General features: G+C 37.4%; 1 protein-coding gene across 1 annotated transcript in view; it reads left to right on the plus strand.

The window, feature by feature from the left end:
• Window positions 1-21,571, plus strand: part of PNPLA8 (patatin like phospholipase domain containing 8) — a 69,396-nt gene that overhangs the window by 38,559 nt on the left and 9,266 nt on the right. Inside the window, exon 8 of the mRNA XM_044994618.1 lies at window positions 1,713-1,907. Within this exon, the coding sequence (XP_044850553.1) occupies window positions 1,713-1,907 (195 nt within the window). The remainder of the gene's footprint in view (window positions 1-1,712; window positions 1,908-21,571) is intronic.

Consider the following 21,571-nt stretch of genomic DNA (forward strand, 5'->3'; position numbering starts at 1 on the left):
AAGCCATATTTTCTGTGAATACAGTGATTTACTTGTAATTGTGCAACTGAGAGATACGCTAATATCATAACTTCAGCTTCAAGTGCTGATGAGTAATACTTTCACAGAAACAAAGACTACTTTGTAAACTAGTATGCAAATAGTATCACCCACCCACTAATTTGCCAAGAGGCATTGTTTTAGACAGTGCCAGCCATGGGCTATGCATCATCAGTTAAAGATCTTGCAAATTCTTACCATCATATAGTAAGCATTTAGTAAATAGTGATTATAATTATGTGTAAGCATCTCTCTAAAACATGCAGATCGTTGCTTCCAGACTTTTCTTTCTGGGAAGGACTACTTTCTCTCTCCCACTTGGAATGATATGCACAATTCTTTTGTTCATGATATTTCAGTATCTTTATGGAAAATTCTAGAACTATAAAACGTAGGAGAATTTCATACTACTTATGATCTTAGTTATTATAGTTATATTAAAATTTGATTAATTTTTTGTTGAAATATAGTGGATGTTTTTGATCTCTTTTGTTTTCCTGAGATAAGGAAGCTTGCCACAAGTGTAATACAAACGTGCACTTTATACATGAATTATTAAGATATGAGCCTCTGTGCTAGACTGGAGAATCTACAGTTACTTCTGTTGAGGCTTGTAACGTTAGGTACGTGTTGCACATCATTTTGACTCGGATAGTGCTATTTTCTGACTTTTTGAGTGCTCCTCTTTGCAGCCTTGACCACCTTTTAATGTAGTTCTTTGTGTTGATTAGAAATAACTATTTTATAGTAGCTCCAAGAAGCTGGAAATAACATCCACATAAGTTAAAAATAATAAAACACTTGTTAGACATAGAGACTTGTCTTTTTAAACAGTATTTTTTCTCCAATGTTTGCCTTTGCCTATAAATTACTAAAAAAAACCATAATTTTATGTCAGGCATGTGACTATTTTTTATAAAATTTTAGTTGATAGAGTTGTGAAAAACAGAATATCAAATGGTGATAATCTCATTATTTCTCACTGAAAATAAGTTCAAGAAAAGGTATTTCACTGATTTACAAACTTTCTTAGTTAATATGGAGACCTGTTTTCTCTTGACTGTTGTAGCATAGGGTGCTGGTAACTCATGATGCCTGTTTGGAAGAGGAATAGGGAATTAAAAGTCTGTATGTTTTCTACTACCACCTCCAATTCAAAAACAAACAAAACTTTTCCCTCCGAGCTTTCTTTCCATTAAGTTCTGTCATCTTCCTTTTAAAGATAAAAATAATACAAGATGCTGGCTTTACCTCAGAGTTTGAGTTTCTCTGGCTTTTATGGGCGAGCAGATTCTTGGGGAGGAGGTATCTCAACTCTGCAGCTGTGACTCTGGTTGACGTGGGAGAAGCGTTGGTGAGCTCCACAGGGAGCAATGTCCATATTTCACAACCAGAAGGGCGATAGAACATGACATAGGATAGAAACAAAGAAGAAAATTTCTTGACTATACCTAATACAAAAAATTGGTTTACCAGGGTTGTAAATTACAAGGGATTCATTTTTGTTCAAGCTAGTCATGTGAATTTTATTTTCCTGTTTTACTTTAACGGTTGTATTGTCAGGTGTACTTGTACCCACAGCATGATGTACAAAGCTAATGTTTAAATCTTGTAGCTGTGGGAGATATAGTGTGTCGGTATCTGAAATTATCTTTATTTTTCTAATCTACTAGGTAGCTGCCGTAAGCACCATTGTAAACAGAGGAACACCACTGAAAGCATTTGTGTTTAGAAACTACAACCACCTTCCAGGTGTCAAGTCTCACTACATTGGAGGTTGTCAGTATAAATTATGGCAAGCCATTAGAGCATCATCTGCTGCACCAGGTTACTTTCAGGAGTATGTGTTGGGTAATGACCTTCATCAGGTAAGTTGACATCTGCATAAATAAATATCCTGTTACATTATATTTGGAGATGAACATTTAAGAACTATTATCATGTTTAATTCTAATCTTAGTAATTATTTATTTTTTAGATTATTAGGAAGTGGCAGCAGAGAGAAAATCCAGGAAGGTTAGGGGGAGGAAAGGAAACTCCTTGTTTCCTTATCAATTACAGAAGAGTTAAAAAGTGTGAAGAGAGAGAATGTCTCTCTCTCACTCACCAACCGCTTCCACACACACATACTCCACCCTGGCCTTCAAATTCTTTTAATTCTGGAAGGAAACTATACAAGAGTTGCAAATTGCTTCCAAGTTCCTATTTACAACTGGTAATTCATTAAGCATTATTTCACTAAGCAGATGTTTTAACTAATATTAAACAATAGCATAAAGCGTGAAGAATACAAATTAGTACTATTCAGTGTTCCCTACACTAGTGAAGTTTATAATTTATTATTTCAATTCCCCTGACTGACAGTCATAACTCCTAAGAGAATTTCCCTTGCAGTCCAAGACCACATGCTATGTTATGAGAATAGGCCTGCTGTCACAGCACCTCTTTTGGCAGCACCCACTTTTAACTAGTTCAACAGAAATGTATAGTTATTAAAACTTGAATAAGTCAATGTCTTATGTCAACAGCCTGTTCCATTTTAAGGTACTGTTACCTTTTAACTGATTTGTGAGAAAGTAGAAAGAGATGCATACATTCTTTAATAGTTCTCTTCAGTCTTTCTGTGTTGTTTCCTTCCTCCAGTGCTCTCTTTACTGCCAGTTCTGCAGGTCTTCTGATTTTCAAGGGTCTTTTTTTATAGCATACAGTTACCAGATACAGGTAGAATGCACTTAAAACTTTTGTTGCAGACAGATATTTTTCTGGCTGTCAGAAAGTGTCATCAGTGGAGATTGAACCTGAGATCTTCAGTGCCAAAAGCACAGGCTTCTACTGCATGAGCTAAAGGAGAAGTTCCATTATGTTTTAACTTTAGTACCCTTGATCACTGCATGAGGGTCAGCTGCTAGAAGAGAACACAGCACATTTTAGCCAACAAGTTATACAGCACTGTCTTCTGAACTTCCTAGTGTGTCATATTTGTGTCTGTTCTTAGGGCCTGATCCTGAAAACTTCTGTACATAGGCCCATCAGCTAATTTTCCTCACAGAGAGAGATATCTAAGGAATTTGGCTGTGGAGTAGTCTTCCAAAGAAAGTGGTGGAAGACACTCTTGGCATATTTTAAAATTAAATTGGATGAAACACAAGACTTCAGTGGAGTTATGCACTGAAGTAAAGATGTGCCTGGTAACTATTCGCAGGCTTGGTATCTTAAAATTGTAAGCTCCTCAGAACACTGACTACTTTTTTTTTTAATTTGTGTCATTTGCAGCACCAAGCACATAATTAGCACTTAGATAACATAGTAGGAATATTCTGGACGTCTAATTCAGAGAGTCAGCACTATTGAAGGAATGGGTCTTAACCTGATTCTTGAGAGTAGCCATGTGGTACACTGTAATGTATTGTTTAATTTGAAATAAAATAGGAATTGAGGGTATCAAATTATGTCAGAGTTTCTGAAATGCTGACTTTCTGTTTTAAAAAATGGTATTTGCATTAGTGTATCTATTGTATGGAGTATGTTTTTTAAGCTATATTCAAAGGAAAGACTTATTAGGTGACCCAGCACATCTTCCTACAACAGAGGGATTATTCCTTACTGTGCACTTTGTGTTTTTCCAGTCTTTTAATTTTAAACATGTCAGGTAACATGTCTTTGTTCATATGTTTCTAGCATTAAATGTGTCTAGTAGTTGGGAAAACAATATATTAAATCCTAATAAATTATGGAATGTTTAAAAATAGTGACTTTACAATTTAAGTAGTATTTGAGTATGCTACATTTATAAGCTACTTCAGTCAGATCCTGAGAATCCTTCCATTTTCTTAATATGTTCTTTTTCCTATGTTTGTTTTGAGGCTGTTTCTTTTTGAGGGTCATATATGTGACTATAACCAGGTACACACTTTTCACCAGTGCTGACTGAGGTTATTATTTTGTAACAGTTTTATTTTTAAAAGAAAAATGGACACATACATCACATTTATTCCCAAGCTGAGCGCTGCTTGCGACCTAGCAGTATGTGAATCTCCCATCTGGCCAAGAAGGACTGGAAAGGGGGCTGCCTTTGCTTTTGGAGGCCTTCCAAGCTGCCCCATAACTGCTTGTTGGGTCACTGTTAAGCTATGTGAAGCACTTTTCTTCCTCTTCTCATCTTTCCTCCCCCTCTTTTCTTGGGCTGAGGGCACTGTTCACATTTAAACTGCCAGAGCATGTAAGGGGCTTTGCTGTAACCAAGAATCATGTCCATTGTCTACAGTTATCGAAAGCTGCTGATGCCAGACTCAGTACCCTATTCATTCTGTTTTTCCACGCCCATCTCTATTTTTTCCATTCTGGTCCTTTGTGTGGAAAGTCCTCCCAATTCACAAAGTCACCACTCATTCAGATCTTTCAAAAAACCTCACTTCGTTTATTTTAATTATTAGGATACAAGAGATGTGGGATACTCTAAATTATTCCACCTCTGGGTTTCCCATTCTTTCAGTCTAAGCTTTTGGGGGCAGGAACAGTTTTTATTTTTGTATATTGTACAAGGCTGAGCATGTTTCCAGAACTAAACAAACTGTTTCATCTAATGGAAAGAAGATGGTAAACTAACAGAATGGAACTTAGAAGACATTATGTCAGACATCAATCAGTTCATGAAATATACAACTTTATAGAGTTCTTTTAAAACTCTCAAAGCTGCTGTTTCCTATGCATTCCTTTCTTCAAGTTAGTGTAAAGTAATTCTGGTATACAATCAGCTCAGTGCTTGTTTAGTTTGAAACTTCTCCAGCTCAGGCAGGGAGAACTTGATGGTTTATTTCCTCTCTGCTTTCCTAAGGTCAGCTCTCAACATAGCCACTTGCCTACTTACGTTTTGAGAGTTAAAAATCATGGATGACAAATGGCATTGGAGAGCAAGCACCAAGGGAGCTCTATCGCTAGATGGGCAGAAGACTCTCCTGTGGAGTTCTAAAGGATGCAGTCAGAGGGAATCAGCCTTCCCATTGCACTCTTCCTGCAAATCTTACTTTGCCAGTGTGTGCAAGGTATATTAGACAAGTGAACTGGTACATGACTTGCCACGGTTGCCTGGACTCTGGTGGAATTTGGGGAAAATCCTAGTGTGCATGCTTTTACTGTGGTGTTGATATCATGGTGATATCTACCTTAGAAATCCCTCAGTTGTACAATATCTGGAACACTCAGTTCTCATATTTTCATTACCTACATCCATCAGTCTCATTGACCAAAATACTGCGGAAAAGATTTTTTCCTTTTGATTTTTAATATGGAGAGGAATCATTCCATTTTGTCACCTGGTATTACTTTTTTTATATTACATCTGTTCATTTATCAATTTGATGGGGAAAATTGTGGCTATATTTTAAGAGCTTTGAATACTGTGTACTCTTAAAGACTCAGCTGGAAATGAACTGCATACTAAATTTTATTTTATTTTCTTACAGAAATTATATAGAATGCTCACATCAAATAAATGATATAGATATATGTTTGCAAAGGGTCTCAGAACCAGGAGGCATTACTTCAATTGGAAGTAATGGCCTGTGTCAAAGGCTTTAATATTTGTAGTGTTATCTCAGAATGATGACACTTTTCTTTTAAAAACAAGTTTTTCAAATGGCTTGGAAAATGTCCTCTCACCACTCAGAATAGCTCATCATCGTGTTGTCTTTTTTCAACAATACTAATTCTCTGTTCACATGAATAGTATATGGAGACATGGTTACAATTTTTACAGTTTAAAAAAATTCTGTAGAGGGTCCCTGGAGACCCAGTTAAGGTGTCAAAATGGTTGTTAAAATGTCAGTGAACGTTATATTATAACTGAAACATTATCATGTATGGCTTTTGGCCTTTCAGTTTTTGATAAGGGATTACTTAGGGACAAAATGTTGCATCAGTTTGTTGGTTGGTTGCATCCTTCAGTTGTGCTTGCAAAAAAAGACCTGATTATAGGGTATCAGGATGAATCTAAAAAATATTTATTCTGACATTCCAAATTTTTTTGTAGGTAGTTGGCCTTTCTGTTTCCCCCACTAATGTTGTCTGATATTTGTTGAAACTGAAGTCCTAGCTGGAACTGTATGAAGTATTGGATGACTGAAGCAAGGCCAGGATTGAGATGCATAGGCATAGCGTCATAGGCAATGTTGAACAATGCATTCCTGAACTGTCTCTGAATCTAACCATGGCTATCGGTCTCTCATTAAATTCCCCCCCCCTCTCTCTCTCTCACACACACACACACACACACTCACTCACTCACTCACTCACTCTATTTCCAGCAAAACACGTACAACATGGTTCGATGAACTGGTTGTGGTCAAATTTTGGAAAGGCTCAGAAATTTATTATGCTCGTTATTTCTTAAATTTAACTCTTTCAGTACATATGTTGACAAAGTATGGGATTGCTATGTCTCCCAGGCATCAGATGCCTAAATATTTGTTGGATGGAGATCAGCTGCTATAAAGTTTATATAGTTTATATTGCCAAAAAACAACTAGCAATGTTTATATTCGTTCAGTCGTACAGTGCTATCCTGTTACGCCCTAGCAAGTAGGAAAAACAGTGCAGCTGTTGGTAGATGAGAGGAGGAGGATTAATGCTCTTTGTGGTTCAAAAGAGGAACACATTAAACATTCAAAGGGTTTTTATCCTTCTAGCATGCTTCAGCAGTAACCATGAAAGTCTAGGGATACCAAGTCATGATGTCAAGATATGGAAGTTATACTATTATCTATATATAAAAAGAAATCTGATATTAAACTCTAGATATAAAACACCCATGATATGTTAGCATCTCCCAGTCTTCTTGCTACTATTGAATGTATTTTTTCCCCTTCACTTTCCCCTGAAGGGAAAGCAGTTTCTTATATCTCCTCCTTTTTTCTTCGGTATAAAAAACATTCACTGTTTGGGATACTCAGTATTGTCACTTGAGTAGGCAGCATGGTATGTTAAGCAAATTGTCAGTTAAATAATAGAGCAGGCTAAGATTTAACCAAAATTATTATGCACATTTCACTTGTTTGATTTCACAGGAAAAATTAAACTTGGACCATAGGAATAATTAAAAAATAAAGATTTAAAACAGAAATACATCTTCTTTCTTAAGACAAAATATACTCGTTGACACTAAGGGCTTCCCTTCACTAGCAAATTTCTTCAGACTTCCCATCATTGCTCTAATATATTACAACTCCGCTTGTGGGAGCATTAGTGTAGGCAAGCCACTAATGATTTAACCACCATGTCATCTAGACCTGTTCTGGGCAGGGTTAGATAATATGGTAGTTAAATTGCTGTCAGCTAGTCTACATTAGTACTGCTAATAGTGGAATTTCATCTGTGAAAGTGGAATAATGGGAAATGTGAAGAAGAAAGCTAGTGAAGATGCAACCTAAAAAATAATGGAAATATCTTCTGTAATATAGAAAAATATTTTAAATGTTAACGTAATATACTGAAGTGCCTAGAACTTCAAATGGGCTCTTGATAAAATAATAAAATGAAACAATATCATTCCCAGTTATTTTCCAGACTTTTTTTCTCCTAGTAACTAAAGGCAACAAACCTGCAGAGATACTCAACATTTGCACCAAATAAAGAGGCCCTCAGAAGTGACTTGCTCAATGAATCCCTACCCCAACTGGTTCTAAACTTTCAGCTTTCAAAATTAAACTCCAGACTGCCTCCCATCTTCTAAGGAGACGACTTAGAATGTAGGTCATCTCAGGGTGTGGGGCTTCAGTCCTGATTCCCTAACTCCCCCCTCCCCCTCCACACACCCCACTGGGCTAAAGCCCATAGTCTTACCACCCCATTGCAGGGCAGAAGCCCCTAGTCCTACCACCCCGTTGCAGGGCAGAAGCCCTGAGCTCCCCCCTGCCCAGTCTTGTAGGCGGAGAATGGGGGGGGGGAGTACATGGGGGACTCTGTGAGCCACACTTCAACAGTAAAAGAGCCATATGTGGCTCACAAGCCACAGTTTGGCCGTGCCTGGGATATACTGTGGTGATGGATGTGCAATAAAGGGTTAGATAGGATGCAGCATAACAGGTATTTATATAATTAAACTAAATTAATTTTGAAACTAAGAACGCCAAATATTTATTTTTATCTCTTGTCTCAGTGCAGTTGTTGTCACATGCACTTTCCTCTAGTCCTACTGGAAATTTTCTTTACTATTTAGGAGAGGAGGAATTTACCTTTATGCGCCAAGTATATGGAGGTGTGTACATTTCTGTTAGGGCTTCTGGGGAGGTTTGAGAGTATTAGGGTGTTTGGGCAAAGTGGAGAGGAGGTATGTCTTGCTACTATGTTATTGGTGGTTTGTTAATTTTTACTTATTGTGCAGTTGGATATCATCTTTTTGTAGTTGTGAATTTAATTATTGGGGCATTTATAGCTGGTTTATGGTAACTTTTTTGGTATTGTTAGATTAAAATATTTTGTTTAGATTTGTGAATTTGTAGAACTTTATTGATGCAGCTCATCCAGCTAGTTATTCAATACAATGCAAATCTACACAAAACACAAGAGAGCGCTATAATGAAGTTCTAAATCTGAGTCCATTCAGTTGCATCATAAAGGGTTTGTATGATATCCATGCCATTGTGGAACGGGAGAGTAAAGAGTCATGTTCCTTTTCCACCAGGACTTCCACAAAATATCAGCCTTCAGAACTGGTTCAGTTAGGGAGCCATCTAACCAGTCTAGACAACTGTAGAGTTCCACTCTTAAATGCTACATGCTATAAGAATGCTAAAAGAATCAAGTGTATCAGAGACAGTCTCTCCAGCACTATCAAACCAGCTGGAGATGAAAGGTGAAAAACACTTCCCCTTTCCAAACAGAATTTAAGCCAGTGTTTCTAACAAAGGTGCTGGAAGCACAGAAGGAAGCATATGATGTGGACTTGTGGTTTTTATTGCTAGTAAAAGCCAGAGGGGAATACTTAGAGCCACTGTTGACAGCTGTTCCCTCAAGGAAGGTTTATTTCCATCATCTCTATAACATGCATCAATCTGTCTCATGGTCAAGAAACAATCATTTAATTCCACCAAGCATGTCAACTACTCTTCAGTCACTAATCTTTCTCCCTCCTGTGGTAAATTAATTTAGGTTGGTGGCGAGCAAACTCTAGCAGCTCATCACTACCACCAACATTCTAGACACCTTCCAGTCTGTTTCAGGTCTTCATTTAGCAAGGACAGCCCTAGCTGCACTGTCAAGTGATCTCAGTACTATGGACGGAGACTATTGGTGAATGGGAGAGTTTCTAGTAGGGTTCTGTGGGAATTGGTACTAGTCCCAACATTTTTCAACATTTTTATCAATTATCTGGAAGTAAATATAATATTGCTGCTGATAAAATTTTCAGATGACATAAAGATTGGCAGAGTAGTAAATAATGATAAGGACAGATAGGACAGCCATACAGAGTAATCTGGATCCCTTGGTCAGCTGGGCCAATTCAAACAAAATGTGTTTTGATATTGCCAAATGCAAAGTTATACATCTAGAAAGAAGGAATGGAGACCCTACCTATAGAATGGGGTGTTGGATTCTGGAAAGCATTGACGCTGAAAAGGATCTTCCCTGTGTATACAGCATTTATTAGACTGATACTGGACTACTGTGACCAGTTCTGGTGTCCACATTTTTAAAAGTATGTTGAAAAATCCCCAAAGAGCCACAAAATTTATTCATGGGCTGGAAAAATGCCTTAACGCGAGACTTACAGAATTCAGTCTGTTTACTTTATCAAAAAGAAGATTGAGAGATGACTTGATCACAGTGTATAAGTATCTTTATGTGGAGAAAATACTGGGTACTAAATTGGGTGTTGGGTTTTAAATCTAGCAGAGAAAGGCTTAGCAAGAACCAATGACTGGAAGCTGAAGCCAGACAAATTAAAATTGAGCACAGATTTTTAACAGAGAGGGTGATTAACCACTGAAACAAATTTCCAAAGGAAGTGGTGGATTTGCCATGTCTTGAAGTTTTTAAATCAAGACTACATGCCTTTCTGAAATATCTGTTTTAGCCAAACACAATTTATAGGGCTCTAAACAAATGAAAAGTAGGTGGAAATTTAATGTCCTGTGATATATAGGAGATTGCACCAGGTGGTCTAGTATTCCCTTCTTTTCTTCAACTCCATAAATGTAAGGTCAAGCATTTTTATAAGAATTTAACCCTTACAACATCCCGATGAAGCAGGCAAGTTGTATGTTGTATATCACAGTACAGTAGAACTCCCCAATTCTGCACACACTGATTTTATGAACAGCCAGTTACATGAACTATTTTTACCCCACAGGAAAAAAACCCCATATCCCTCATCTATGTTCACACATATGTTCTTGGGTAGTGAGCAGAGGTCAATCACACTCTATGTGGGTATATTTACCTTCCCAAGCTCGGGTGAAGGCACCTTGGTATCAGATGACTCCTGCTTTGAAAAGGTAGTGTGTGAGCATCATTGTGTTCTTTGGTGTTCTCTTTCATGATGGCCAGGAAACACTATACCGGGGTAGGCAACCTATGGCATGCGTGCCAAAGGCGGCACGCAAGCTGATTTTCAGTGGCACTCTCATTGCCCTGGTCCTGGCCACTGATCCGGGGCCTCTGCATTTTAATTTAATTTTAAATGAAGCTTCTTAAACATTTAAAAAAACCTTATTTACTTTATATGCAACAATAGTTTAGTTATATATTATAGACTTATAGAAAGAGACCTTCTAAAAACATTAAAATGTATTACTGGCACGTGGAACCTTAAATTAGAGTGAATAAATGGTCGGCACACCACTTCTGAAAGGTTGCCGACTCCTGCACTATACATTTTGTTACCCTTTTTTATGTGCATTATCACTGAATGATTCATAAGTTAACTTATGCACAGTACTGTCTAATTTTGAGATGTGAAATTTTTATAAACTTTTCATTTTAATGAACTCAGTCTCGAATTAAGAACATAAGAACGGCCGTACTGGGTCAGACCAAAGGTCCATCTAGCCCAGTATCTGTCTACCGACAGTGGCCAATACCAGGTGTCCCAGAGGGAGTGAACCTAACAGGTAATGATCAAGTGATCTCTCTCCTGCCATCCATCTTCATCCTCTGACGAACAGAGGCTAGGGACACCATTCTTACCCATCCTAGCTAATAGCCATTTATGGACTTAGCCACCATGAATTTATCCAGTTCCCTTTTAAACATTGTTATAGTCCTAGCCTTCACAACCTCCTCAGGTAAGGAGTTCCACAAGTTGACTGTGCGCTGCGTGAAGAAGAACTTCCTTTTATTTGTTTTAAACCTGCTGCCTATTAATTTCATTTGGTGACCTCTAGTTCATAAAATAGGAGTTGTATTGTGTATTGTTTGGTGATGTGTGCTCCTGGTCATTAAACAGTGTACAGACTTCAATTTATGATAATATATATATATATATATATATATATATATATATATATATATATATATATATATGTTTTATATGAAACATCTCACAGTATATTTTATGACCAGTCATTGTTCTTAAATATCCTAGTCAATATTTAGCAAATGTGCATCAGTAAGATATCTGAATATTTTCTCAATATGCAGCCACTAATTCAGCAGTAACTACCAACCAGCTGACCATTTCTTCCTGATTAATGAGAGGCTGAGAGGAGTTGATAGCTCAAGATAATCAGCCCATTAACCCCAGCACATCATTAATCCCAAAGAAATGCCCTGAACAAACAGTGCTATTTAAAAAAAAAAAGTTTTTTTTTCAAATGTTTAACTTCTAATAGCAATAGCATTCATATACCTAGTTTTGTATTTGTAGAGTAACATTTGTGTGTGACATCCATAGATGTTTGTTCATTAGTGTGTTACAGTATCAGCCAATATTCATGAGAAAATAGTTTTCAAGACAGGATTTATTATATGGGACAGTATATCATTATAGTAAAAGAACCAATTTTTATCTGAATAGAATTATTTATATTTTTAATGTCACTATAACAATTATCCTAAGTATGAGTGTGTACATGTATTTTACTTCACAAGTATGTTTGAGTGAGTTGGAAAGGACTTTCAAACTTTAGTTATATAGAGTTAATTCGTATTCATAAGACCTTTTATTTGTATTTTTGAGTGCAATATTGATTAATTATACTTTCCTTAAATACACAGTATATATGTGAAATTTCAAAAGTTTCAGAAATTCTGTTACTGCTATACTGTGAAACTTAGTTTGTTACTGTCTGCAGTTTTCTTCTCAATCGAAGGCAAAATTAAGAGGAGACATTATCTCATCCAGCATAAAGTAATCCTGTCTTTGTTCATAATGCAGCTTGTGTGCCATTTACATCCATTTTGTATGATGTTTAAAAGTCAGACTAGATAGCAAAGGAGGCTTTTTATAACAGAATTATTTTTGCAACAAGATAAATACATTCAAAAAAATTTTTTTTAATGGTTCCTTAGCCATTTCTAGTGGCACTAATGTGTTCCATTAAGCAGCCAGATTACAGCAATCACTTCTCAAAGCTCTATTTAGCATTTTTTTCTGGTATTAAACTTTTTAAAATAATAAATTGAACGAAAATCATAGTTTGGTTAATATTATGATGGGTCTTTTACTTATCAATTTACATGGCTACATTTGAGAGCAATTTGAAGGAGGATCTTTGTCTTTCTGGATGGTAAAATTTATTCTTAAAATGATGGATGCATTTGGTCTGTGGAAGGAGAGTATTTGTTATCCATCATCAATTAATTCCCCATTTTAGAATACAGCAACACAGAGCATACATTATAAATGAATCTGGTGACCTGAGGGCATCTCTATTGTGTAGCAAAAGTGTGTATTCTTTTCAAATAAACTGAATGAAATTCTTTATTTATATGATAAGGGTTACCTTTAGGCCACTAGATCAATTTGCTATAAAACATACATTTTATTAAGATTAAAAACTACTTTTCCCCCTTCCCCTCTCCAAATGTAACTTTTAAAATGGAATAGTCCTAACATTAAAATGAAAATATAAGTAGTTAGTTCCAAAGCCTTATGAAAATTTGTACGTGGAGTTTCTGGTTTTGAGATGAAAATATCACCACCCCTGGCCACCCACCACCATCAAAGCAAAAGTGAGGCAATTCTAGCCCTCCATTATTTAGTGTGTGTAATTTCCATTTTCCCTACTTTTGAAAATAGCTTATGGAGGGGACTGACAGTCCCTAAGGATTTCATATGCCCGCTGGGGAGCTCATATTCGGTAGCACTTCCAAAGTGGTTAAGCTTTGGTATTTTTTTATTAAACAAAACATTTTTAAAACTGATTTTTATTCTTCTAGAGCATAGTTCACCTAAAATTATACACCACAAATTAGAAGTTCTTCACACACCTTCAGAATGAATAGGTAAGAATAATCAGCCTGATGACAATTAGATTGTTTAATGCACCTAGATCAGAAGTACTGTATGTTCCTATTGGGTATAATTCAGGGATTAGTTTATGGTACTATTGGATTTAGTTTATTAGACTCCTTTTATATGTAAAAGAAAAATCTTGAATTCGAGCATATCTTTGAAAAAAATAGGATTTAGCAGACCAGTAATAATTTCCTGAACAAATATAAGGGCTAGATTGACAAACAGATTTAAGCACCTAACTGGCTTTCTAGGTAACTAAATCCAATATTTAGGCACCACTGACATTCACAAAACCACACCCAGCTGCTGCCTAACCCTGTAGGCCAGTGGTCCCCAACCTTTTCGTCTGGCGGGCGCCAGACGAAGGACCACTGCAGCGGTGGAGCACCCGCCGAAAATTGGGAGCGACGCCTCTCGATGACATCACTTGTCGGCGACAAGCGTCATCATCAAGAGGCGTCTCTGCCAAAATGCCGCGAAATTCGGCGGCATTTCGGCAGGTGCTCTCCCAGGGTCCAGGACGCAGGCGCATTAAGATGCATGGCGCCCACGGGCACCGCGTTGGGGACCACTGCTGTAGGCAGTTAAATTTCCCCTGGTGGGCATATTAAAAATGCCTAAATCCCAATACCACTGAGATATTCAGCACACTAGTTCACACCTCAGCCCTAGCAGCATTCTCAAACTGGACATTTTCTCTCTCTGTGTCACCTGCAGGACCCAATCCATTAAGCATACTCAGATTATGCCTAATCTGCACAGAAGATAGCCTAGGGAGGGGAGTGTGTCCTAACCACCAGGCTACTGGGAGTTCAGGGGTTGGGTCTCTCTCTCTCAATCTCTTCTGTTAGAGCTATTCCAATTTGTAAAAATAATATTTCTTGGAACAGGGACATGAATCTGCCTCTCCCACCTGCGAGGTGAATGCCATAACCACTGGGCTGTAGAGTCAGTCTCTCACTTTCTCTGCGTCTCTGCCCAAACCAGAAATATTGCACATAGTAAAAGATGCTGCATAAATTTTGTCCTGTCTTCTGGTCTGAGGATGTCCACTGCCACTTATGCAAGCACATTAACTGAATGTACAATATACTTGGCAGTGTACACTCACTTATTGGACACTAGGATAGAGTTTTTAATCTATTTAATTTTTTTAGAAAGTAGCCCATTTTAACAATGTAGAAGCTTTTCATATGCCTCAACCCAAGAACAAGCCTTAACTTTGATCTCTGTTAATTATGTTGATTTTAGGTTTAGACTTGAAAAATACTTTTGAGAAGTCCTTTCAAACTCTTGCCTTTGGCTGCAATCGACTTGTATTAGTTCTGTCTCCACTTTTTCACAAATATAATGAAGGTAAACAACAGAGCAAGTCTGTAAAAGTGAACTAGAAATGCAAAGCATGTCTGCACAAGCAGTGAAGTGAAATGGTTACTATGGAGCCAACAGACTCAGCTCCCAAAATCAGAGTTGGCTTTACCAAGTCATATATAATAGTAAAATATTTTTTTTCACAGAGCTTAACAGAATTATAGTGAATCTGTGCAGATACAGGGTGCCATAGAAAATTTCGAGGCACAATCTGAGTTTGACAAATTTAAGAAATATAATGACTGGCTATGAACATACAAACAAACAGCTGGCTGCCAACAGTGAAGTATGACCCAATTAAACTGTAATTAACTTTCTGTTGTTTAGTACAATATATAATATTGTAATGTATTTTGATTTGATCCTTACTAATTATTTATATACTCTAAGACCAAGATTATTCAAGTGCAGTTTGTGACCTTCAAGGGAAGAGAAGACCTCCCGTGAGGTCAACAGTATTTGCTCTGTGCCCCTGAGTTTCAAGTGAGGGGCATAAAATTGCTGTGAATGGGGAAGGGGGGGAAGGATAGGACGGGGAGCAAGGAGATTTAGGGTGGGGGTTAGCAGGGAGAGCAGCCATCTCCACCCTGGAAAGGGGCATCCCAGTAATTCCTATTGCCATTCCTATGGCAGTTCCTTGGCAGCTGGTGCCCTTTGGTGGCTGGCATCTTGTGCTGTGTTGCCCCACTGCCTGGGTGGCCTGTCCTCCACCCCAACAGCTGGCACATGTGCTTCTGCCCATCTCCTGGCTAGGTGCCTCTGCAGGGACTAGTGGTGGCTAGAAGGCAGTGAGCGGAGAGCTGTTCCTAGTGACCAGCCCAATCCTCGTGCACTGTGGTGGCTGCTCCAGTCTCTCCTCTGTGAGATATTGTGGTGGTGGAAAACACTGGGGGGCAAGGGGACATCCATCAGCTGCCACCCTGCAGTATTTCCATTGTAGGGATGCTAGCCTTCTTCCCACCCCATTCCTGTTCCACTGCTTCTGGTTTCTAGCATGTGTGAGATTCCCTATGACTTTAGAAGTCTGTGTCTGCCTCCTTTATAATACGCATCCACCCTTGCCACAGTTGACTTCCATATCCTAATTTTAATTCTTTACCTTTTGAAACCAATAGTCGGCTGGTTAGTGGGGGATTTTTGGCGGGGGGGCAGAGGAGGAATTGTTTTTTTTCATTTTGGTTTTGTTTGGTTTTTAACTTAATCCAAAGGATACGCCCACAAAAAATACCTATCCTTACTGCTGCAAATTAGTATCTTGCAGGCTGGTCACAAGAAATAATTTCCTAGGCTACTTTGCATTACAAGAAAATCTGTTGGGGTTTTTTGTTCTTTTAGCTCTGCAAGAGTCTGAGCCCCTCAAATCTGCACCAGTAAAACTGAAGAGAGGAATGTCCCACAACTATTAGTTAATCTGTTTTGTAACATGGAGAGAAGGTGTAAATTTTGGGGGCGGGGGGAAATGGGGTTAAGAAATTTGAGAACCACTGCTTCAAAGGCCTGGTCCTGAGAAAGACGGTGCATGCAAACCCCATCAACTTCAAATATTTTAATTTGACATGTACAAATCAACGAGAAATGCCTAAAATTACCCCTTGTGTGTTGGACTTCAATGGGACTCAGTATCTTTCAGGATCTGTATATGTTGAATTGTGTGTATTTTCTATCTCACTTTATGTAAAAGCTTGTACATTTATGTGTATACTGTAAATTTGGAGGAGCTTTTAAAAACTTGACCATCTCCTTCCAAAAGAATAAATAGGGCAAAACTGCAAATGGCTGCATTTAGAATCTCACCCATTTGATTTCCCACACCCTGTTTATTGCATCGTATTTGCTTTTTCGTTATAACTGGCACATATCAGTTCCTTTGGCAGTATCAAGCTGTAACTGTGAGTTCTAGTGCTTTAGAAGTAAAATTCTTATCTTTCCCGCAGACTTGAAATTACTATTCTAACCAAGAGCACACATTCAAAACTTCAAGGAAAAAAATCTTACATTGTAATGTTTATTGAATTTTCATGTCACACTAAATAGCACTAGATCTATGAATATATTATTAAAAATTAAAAGATAATACTAAATTACTTTTATAAAAGGCTCTGGTAAAATTTGTCACTGTGTGAAAAATTGTATATTGTCCAGTATGAAGCTAGTTGATTTGCTGTTGAGCAAGGGATGTTAACTGAACACCTGTTGGAAAATCTTTTTCAACGCTCATTTACATACTCTTTCCCTGCTGTACCACTTCGTTATGTTCAGTGTTCTGGCAGCAAAGCTCTGGAGAGATGTTACAAAAATCATAATGTTAATACGTGTGACTTATTGGCTATCTCACTGACTGCAGCAGCATGACAGGATAGAGCATCGTAAGAATGGAGAAACACCAAAGGGCAGGGATGGCTCGTATGTTTGGTTAAGTGAAGAGGGGGACTTGCAGCTGTTGTGAGTGTAAACAAAGGGAAGAGATGTCAAAATGTAGGGCAAGGAAAGACAACATAAGAACCAGAGAGAATAAAGGGAAGGAGCCACTTGTCAGCTCTGGCCACTTGCCCAGTAGTCTGAATGAACCCTGGACATTTGCACATATTTTATATGGATGCTTGTTAACCGAATAGTCATTTGAAGAGAGGCAGTAAATTGTAGTCACCCTTTTAATCATGGATTCCAACATACCAATCCCTATGGGTAATGACCATTTCATTTATATTATGACATATGTGATATAGGCTGACACTAAAGTTCAGCTTCTGAAAATAAATTTTTTTAAACATGTTCACTTTAAATCTAAACTAACTGATTATATATGCTTCCATGATGTACGCAGTATTCCGTATGAATTAAAAAATGAGGCTTTATACTCGAATGTGTTCTGTACCTTCTGAAAGGAGTTAATCCTCTCCCCACTTCCTGAATTTTACAGGAGTTGAGAAGGCTCAGGCCCACGCACGAGGTGCTCATGAGCTTGGAGAATTGCACTTTAAATTGGGTAATTTTGTTTGGGGTATAATCTAATCTTGATGAAAATACTTTCAGTCTGGTAAAGCAAGAACAGGTTTGTTTGGGTTGTTTCTTGATCTTTCCTTAGGATAAGCTGAAAGTTGAGGGTGGCTTTGAGATAGTAGAATGCATGTATGCAGTGGGTCCATGAAATGTGTGTGTTATAAGTGTAAATCACTATTTTGAAAACATAGAGGAATGAATATTTGATCTTGAAGGTAGAGATGTCAGAATGCATGTTAAAGTCTACTGTACATGCTGCTTCTGATACATTCTATACTTCTTGTTGATGCCTTGCATTCACTAATTGTTATACCTGGGAGCATTCAAAAGTTCATCATGGTTTAAGTGCAACATGTAGATGAAAAACAAGCTAGTTCTCCAAAACCTCATCATCATCAATCTGTAGGTAGAAAATCCAACTTGTCACCACAGCTGCTAGGCTCTTGTACACCATAGTTCCCACATTCTTTTCAGTGATGGCCACTCCACTGTATAATTTATTGCACTTACCAAGGTGTTTCATAGCCTCATTCTGTTACTTGATTTCACACAATCATGAACTTGTATTGGTCCATCTCTTCAAGAAAGAGTCAAAGATCAATAGCTTGGGTAAGTCTTTTCACATACCAGTATACTACCCTTGGCCTGTCATTGTTGTTCATTGCTGCAGAAGCATTCTGGGAATGGTGATAACTACAGAAAGGTGATTGATAAAGAGTTCAAAAAGGCAGAGACAGTGGAAACTGGGTCTTTAAATCAAACTGACAAACTTGACATAATTTCTTTTTAAAATAAAGGCAGGAAGTCAAGAGCAAACTGTCAGATTTTGGCCCACAAATATAATCCTTGCACCCAGGGATTGGTCAAGTTTATCCTATTTATTCATCAACTCCTCATCAACGTAGAACGTTGGCATTTTTACCTGACATTGTTTTAGTACCTCTGCATTTTCTTTAATTTTAGTCTATCGGATATTCCATAGCACTGAAAGGACGTTAGCCAAACTGAATGATTAACCTACATTTTGGTTTGTGTCTGTTATACTAATGCCTGACTTTTAGAAGCTAAGAATGCTTACAACTATGGAAAAAAGCACTTAAAATAGTAACAAATACTGAACACGCTCTGCAAATGGAAGAAAGAAACGAAATGAATATTAGCACAAACTCAAATCAAATTGACAATAAAAATAGATACTTTCAACCAAGGATTAGTATGTTGTAAAGAAGATTGTGATAATCTCACTGTGTTTTATGAATACAGTTGAATAAGGAATTATTTTTGCAGTGTTGTGTAGAGTCTCAGACAAACATGAAAAGCTCGTCATGATCCCATGAAGTGATCCACTTTATGCAATATTTAGGTCAGTCATTCAGGACTTATGTATTGACTATTTAAAGATGTTTTGTTTCAATGAAAACATTTTAGTTTCCAATCTTCACCAATATGAAGTGAAGAAACAAGTATTTAGAATCTAAAAGATCATTTTATTTGATTTAAGTGTTTATTATAAAATGACATTTGGAAATCCTTCATTGTAACTGCATTGTCTATAGCTAGTACCCTGTATACAATGTATATACATGGCTGAAGATCATTGCAGATCATTATTTGTGCTGCATAACACTGCTCCACAATCTAGGATTTCATTTATTTTTTTTACGTATATAACCCTAACGGTTACAAAGAAAAGTCTCACAATGTGAACCAAATGTAAATTGATATGGTAATGTCTTCCTGAGTCTGCAGAAATCCTGAAAAAATAGCTATGGTCAACATTTACTCTTTCACCATTGTTCATTTTAACAGAAACTGCATTCTATTATGTTTTTGTCTTTGTTTAAATTAGTAGCAGATTGGGAACAGGATGAAGTCATGTAACTAGTTCAAGGGGGGGGGAGAACGAATCCAAACCTTCCCCTCTGCCCCCCATTTTGTTTCCTCTGCCCTGGCCCAAAAGGGGGAGGGAAAGAGGAGATACATTGCTCTCCCCACTACCAACATCCATACTTGCTCCAAGATCGCCAAAACTTCCCATGACTCACCCTCAACTGTCTGTATTCAGCAATTAACTTCCAGTCCTCCCCTCCCGCAACTTCTATAACTCATTTATTAATGTCGGTACAAAAATTCACAGAATTTAAAATCGGGGCAACATAAAATAATTGAATTTATATTAAAATAAACAGCTAGTAGGAATAAGTCTCGTGCCACATAGAATGTGCGACCTTGTGAATAGTCATGATTACCTTGCCAATTACTTTGATTAGACACAAATAAATTAAGATTGTTTATAGAACTTCCCTGTCAGTTTTTTCCTCTTCAAGTATTGTAACTCCCATTATTTTTAATAGACAATAATTTAGGCTGTTTTAAATCTTAGCCTGTTACATAATCACTAGTATTTAAAAAGTATGCATTTTCAGATAAGGTGGCATTACATCCTACTTTTGATATCAGCACCTGTTTCATGCCCTACCTTTCTTCACTATAGGTGGGATTAAAAAATTTATGTTGAAATCCCAGCCCCACTGAAGTAAAGGTAAAACTCCTATTGACTTCAATATTGTCAAGATTTCATCTTTAATATCTCAAATATATAAGAGGTAATTTGGGATCTTTCTGTGTGCTCTAATTTTAACTATTCTTTTGGGAAGAGAATCATGGACTGAGCTAAATTTTGGAGAGAATCTTTTTTTTGTAAAACTCCCTTTTTCTTCCTTTAGAGCTGCTGGGACCCATATTTGGGCAGCACTTCTCTTGAACCTCAGTCCATATCCACTCATGCCTTCAACTTTAAAAATCTGAATTGGAAGCAGTGCACAATTTCTAACTTTGTTTGTATGCAGCTGAAATTGGCTTCCCCTTTTTATAGAATACCAATTTAATCTTTACTCTGTGTGTTCTCAATGCCAGGAGCTTTGTAATATAAGTTTTTAGGGAGGAAAAAGTGGGTGGGGAGGGAAGGGGTGTGTGTGTGTGTGTGTGTGTGTATACGTACACACACACACACAAACACTTTTAAAACTCTTTGCACAGGCCTGTTATCCCTGTACGATACTTCAGGCGCATGCTGTGCTGGGAATATTCCAGTGGTTGTGTACACTGCACACTGCTTTGGCCTTGGTCATGGCAACACACCCAGACTTAGTAATATCCCAACATGAAGTGCACTTTAGCATTATTGCTTTAATGGATTTGCCTACTTTACTTTATAATTCCATTCAGTTTTTGGCGACAAGTCACATATTCTTCTCTACAGCACATGGGGAGGAGTGTGTGCGTGTGTGTGTGTGAAAATCAGAACTGTAATGAAATTTAAATGAAATTCCACTAGATGTGATTCAGTTAACATACTCTATTCTAAAATTAAGGAAATAAGCAGGGAAAATACAAATATTGAAGTTTTAGATTAAAGTCCGTGAAGATGCTAATTATTCATAGGACAACACTATACTTTGGTTTTGGGTTGGGATTTTTTTGTATAGAACACAGATTAACAATAAATGAGGATAGCCTGTACCAAAACGAGACTGTTCGCTTCAGCTGTGTTTTGAGCAAAATGTGCAAACCAGTCCAGCAACAGTTCAAAGAGCTTTTGTAGATCCAAATGAAAGCTTAATAAAAAAAACCTCATCAAGCCAATAATCCTGTTTTCACAGCACTTATTTATCCATTGCAGCTGTAGTTAAAAAAAAAAAAAAAATT

The sequence above is a fragment of the Mauremys mutica genome, chromosome 1 (genome assembly GCF_020497125.1).
Source record: "Mauremys mutica isolate MM-2020 ecotype Southern chromosome 1, ASM2049712v1, whole genome shotgun sequence".
Lineage (NCBI taxonomy): Eukaryota > Metazoa > Chordata > Testudines > Geoemydidae > Mauremys > Mauremys mutica.